General features: G+C 41.1%; 1 protein-coding gene across 1 annotated transcript in view; it reads left to right on the plus strand.

The window, feature by feature from the left end:
- The window catches only part of POP1 (processing of precursor 1, ribonuclease P/MRP subunit (S. cerevisiae)), a 20,316-nt gene extending 18,623 nt beyond the window's left edge, over nucleotides 1–1,693 (plus strand). The window contains exons 15-16 of the mRNA XM_010142351.1: nucleotides 1–208; nucleotides 1,019–1,693. The exon at nucleotides 1–208 is cut by the window's left edge and continues 2 nt beyond it. Of these exons, the coding sequence (XP_010140653.1) occupies nucleotides 1–208; nucleotides 1,019–1,685 (875 nt within the window). The 3' untranslated portion in view covers nucleotides 1,686–1,693. The remainder of the gene's footprint in view (nucleotides 209–1,018) is intronic.
- Nucleotides 1,694–4,867: the final 3,174 nt, after the last annotated feature.

A 4,867-nucleotide genomic window follows, 5' to 3' on the forward strand; every position in this document is an offset into this window, starting at 1 on the left:
TACACCCTGAACACTGCGCAACTGAAGGACATAGCTTTTGTGACGCCAAAGCAGAAGTGGTCCAAGCAGCTTCCCCTGAGACTGGTGAGGTAGAAGATACCATGGAAATAACAAGCTCTGAAGGTGCCCTAAAGACAGAGGATGTTACAGGCACCCAAGACTTCAGTGAGAGAGGTGAAACTATGACACATGACTTTATTGTTCTCAGGTATGTCAGAAAGATACATAATTGTGAGGTGTTTTTTTTTTAATTGGGAATTACTGAATTGGGTTGAGGAAGAGATCAGCCTTGATTGCTAAGATGAGAGAATTATTTGATCCAAATACAGTGATGAGATTAAACAGTTCTGTTGTGGATCAGAATTTGCTGATGAGTGGAAGTCCTTCTGCTTTTCCCCAGCAAACTTGGTGACTGGGTGAAGTAAATTTCTTTAATTATCGTGTATTTGACACTCAAGCTTAGTTTGTTCTTGGAGTTGGCATATTTTGTCTGCTTCCAGGTGGATGAAGATTTCGGAGGCTTATGTTTGTAATTTTAAAACTGGTGCTGTGCAAATCAGCTTGCATTCTCTTTTCTAATACATCATCACAACATGACGTAATAAGGTCTATAAAGAAAATAAAGAATCCCCTGCATTCCAATGCAACGCTTGAGGGCAGCAACACTGTTTGGAAAGTGCCTGAATGCAGATCTTTAATTTTTTCTTAGTTATCGGGGAGAAAACATGGGCAGTTCTCAATTACATTAAAGTCGCTGAAGGTTTTACACCATTTTTTATTTAACAGATTCTGGGGTTTTTAACAAGTAATGCCTCCATCTAAAGAAATAGTCTCACACGTGAATTCTACTCACCCGTGATCTTTGTGCTAAGAGTGATACAAATACCATCTTGGAAGATTACATAAAAGCCCAGGGATTTTTTAAATCATGCTCTTGCAAATATATGGGCGCTCGATTCCTGTTATACTATGTGTTAATAACTATCCTTGATGTTTATTTTTAAAAATTTTTTAATAGGAGTGAGAAACTACTAATGCAGGTATCAGCCTGGTGCTATCCCACTGCTGGAAAAGATCGGAGAATCCGCCTTATTTCTCGACTGGGACAGAAGGAAATGACTGAAGATGTCTTTTTGCCAATCCTGATGAGCTATCCAAGGGCCCTTGTATGGGTCAACTTGTCTCTCTTGAGAAAGGGGAACCCTGAATTACATGCCATGATTTGCATCCCAACAGAAGACGACTTGCTGCATCTAAACAAAGACAAACTCTTCTGTGGTCCTCAAGAACCCAAACATCGTGACATATTCAAGCACAAGGTACAGAAACTCAAAGAGGAAAAGAAGAAGAAGAAGCAGAAAAAGGATAACACGAAGACTCTGGAAAGCGACTCTCTGAGCGTTCCAGATAAAGAAACAACTGAGGAGCATGAAGACCTCATTCTTGGTCTTTGGTCAGGTGCTCTCCCAGATGTTACTTCCCACTGCTCCAGAACTCTCTTGGGATATGTCACTCGAGGGGATTTTTCGTTGGCTGTGGGCTGTGGAGAAGCACTGGGTTTCGTTAGCTTGACAGGGTTACTGTACATGTTACACAACCAGCCAGCAGATAAAAAAGGGCTCGTTTTGTTAAGAACTCCAGCATCTTTACAGTACAGATTTGCACGACTTAATATTGAGGTTTAAGTATCATTGCAATGCAATAGAATGCCAAAAATACCAAAAAAATGTCTGGTTTATCCTCTGCGGCCTTTTTGGTATGTCTAAAATTTGAGGTGATTTTGAGGCCCAACAACATCCTGAGGATTATGAAATAATTAAAAAACTTTGTAGCATTATTCGTGAAAATAGCTAACGCATAAACAGACCTAGAATTACTTTTGATGTCTGCATTGCTAAGGATTTTCAGCAGTAACATGTCCAGTATCGTGATTTTCTTTAAAAAAGTGTATTGTTTATTTTTCACCTCAGAACAGTGGAAGTTATAACAATACACAGAAAATAATGAGATAATTTTGTTCCTTAAAACATGAGGTTATTTTTGTATGGAACGTGCTAGGATTGAAGGTTTCCTCATGTTACAGTACGGTTTATGAATGTTGTTCAGTCAGTCATAAAACTTGTAAAGAATGCTGGAGGAGTGTGGGAGAAAGGTGTTTGATTTGACTGGGGTGGTGTGGCGTGGTTGGTTGGTTTTGGTGCTTTGTGGGGGAGGAGGGGTTAACGATAGCCTTAAGCTTCCAGCCATTCTTGAGCAAAGCAGATTGAAAATAAGTTTACAACAATACACTGTAGTTTAGCAGCAGCATGAATCAAATATATGCCAGTTGGTAAAATTACCCTGAAATGATCATGTGCAAATAAAAAATGTAATCTTTTCTTGATTCAGGAGTCTACTGACTAAGCTTGATTCTTTAAGAAATTAAATATGGATCAGTTAATGACTTTGTTTAAGTTTCAGTCTGCAAATTAATTCCTTCACTCACAGGTTTGTTTGAAAAAGTCTCAGGCAAATAGGTTTTTGTGGAGGAAAGGATTTAGAGTACCTTACCCCCAAATTATTAAGATTTAGGGCCATCATTGAATTAAATATGAGACGCACATGGGGAAGTGGGGAGAACGTCTCTGATCGCAGGGAAGTATTGGAAGTAGGGTGGGATTTTTTTTATTTTTTTAAAAAGTCTTCAGAAGACGAGTTTCAGAATTGTGTGCTGGTTGGAGTGACAGCGGCGCGTGAGATGGAAAGATGCAGCTTCCAGAGCAGCTTGGCCTATGGTTCCATGAGAAATCATGCTGAGTGGCTGCAGCATCACTCACCTTCAGTGCACCTGATAGAGCAATCAGTGTGCCAGAAAGGTCCCGAGAAGCATCTGCATGAAAACCGGCAGATGGCCCCCGAGGAAAAAGCTTGGTGCTGCGCAGAGCTGTGATTCACATGCTCCTTCTCACAGTGTGACTGTGAGTGCTGCAGCCCGCAGGTATGTGTGAATAAGGAGCCCCTTAAACATTACAGCCTCGCTGCTCTGATCAGGTTCTCTCATGGTAATAATCCTGGATTTAATGAATCTTTTGTATTGGTAGCTCAATTGAAATATTTCTAGGATCAGAGTTTCCAGAGCTGTGCTTCATGGGAAGAAAGAAGGGGAGGTGATGTTTATATGGCTTTTTACCCCCTTGCCTCCCTCATCTTCTTAGTAGATACATATTTTCTTACTTCGCTAGATGTGGTTTGTGTGTGAGAAGGGAAGAGGAGAAGCCCCCCACCCAAGCTATCATTTTCTTGCTTTTCTGCTTGTAGATCTTTTGTTCGCTAAATCTTTCCCAGGTTTTTATTTTTTTAAAAAACATCTGGAGTCTTTTTTCTTTTCCTCTTATTGGTAATTTCTGCCAGGTTTTCATTTTGACACTTCCTGTAACTTTTCTTTGATTTCAATTCTCTATTTCTGATTTATGATCCTTGTCTCTCTTGGTGAGCCAATGAACAGAAACTGAAGTCCAAGTGCATCCTGTTCTCTGTATCTTGTAACATTGTTACACAGTTGTTTTTCTTTAGGTCAGTGATTTATGCCTTAAGACTTCACTTTTCTTGTAAAATACACTGCAAGCCCGATAAGATAAAAATGCTCGAAACCGTAAGCCAAATTTTGTGAGAAAAAATACTGTTGACCTGATGTAGCTGCAAGGAAATCTTTATCTGTTGTTGGGATTTCCAGATTCTGAGTGTCTCAAGGGTGACTTAGTCATAAAAACCGTGTCAACACCAGAGAGTCAAACTGTGGATAATGAAACCTGTGTTATCCGTGCATTAGCTGGACAGCGTGTCTGTGTTCATCGTGTTGAATCAGGTGTCGTTTGCAGCACACATCTGCTCTTGAGCTGTATCTTACTGCAGTTACTAGCCGTTGGTTAACTATCCCAGAGCATCTGGGTCAGCTCCTGTGGGCTGTGATTCATCAGCATTTTTGGGAACCCAGGAAGCTCTCCCAGTGAAAGAAGCTCTCACAAGCTCTCGGGCTCCCATGCTGTTCTCCAGATAATTTTCTCAAAATGAATGCCAGCACAAACCCTTAGCTCTCGTTCCTTGTTTGGCAAGATTTCTTGGAAGTTAAAAAGAAGCACAGAAGGCAATTCTGGCATTATCTGTAGCACTGTGAAGAGCTTGAATGCTAACGTACTGCTCCTGTAGTTCTTCCTACAGCTCCCACAGAGCAACTGAATAAATGCTGTGCGTGAGACTTACCTGGTGAAGGGTCTTTCCTCAGCCTGAACCACGATGTACGTGGTAGTTCTCTGCTATGTTAAGACAAGCACAGTGACTAATGGACCTACCAAGCTGAGAGTCTCATGACTCTGAGGTAACACATTCTATACCATTGCAAATCCAGAAAATGAGGTTGCAGAAGAGGGTGGTGATGACTGTTGAATGAGGTGAGGTGGGACCATGGCCAAATTGTTGTGTATTTGTTAAAGATGTTCAGGGCAATCTTACTTGTTTAGCACTGTATAAGTAATGGAAGCAGTTACCTTGCAGAAAGGCAGCTGGGGTTGTTGAAACAAATCTGAGAAAATAATTGGGAGGGTCAAAGACCACTCGGAGGCAGAAGCCTTGGGGAATCACGGCACATGCAGACAGGGTAGTCAAATGCAGCATGACAGTTTTCTTTCAGTGCTCTAAATCTGGAAGAGCCAGATATGTCAAACCTGATCCATTCACACATCCCTGTGAGGTAGGTAGTAGGAACAGAGCTTGGGGGAATAAACTACCAAAAGCAGGATTCTGAAGCACTAAGACTGAGAAAAGCATAAAACCTATAGCATTCTTTCATTTTTCAGAAATACAATGTGCAGAAACACCCACCCAAAGCCCC

This window comes from Buceros rhinoceros, unplaced genomic scaffold, assembly GCF_000710305.1.
Source record: "Buceros rhinoceros silvestris isolate BGI_N320 unplaced genomic scaffold, ASM71030v1 scaffold11108, whole genome shotgun sequence".
Taxonomy (NCBI): domain Eukaryota; kingdom Metazoa; phylum Chordata; class Aves; order Bucerotiformes; family Bucerotidae; genus Buceros; species Buceros rhinoceros.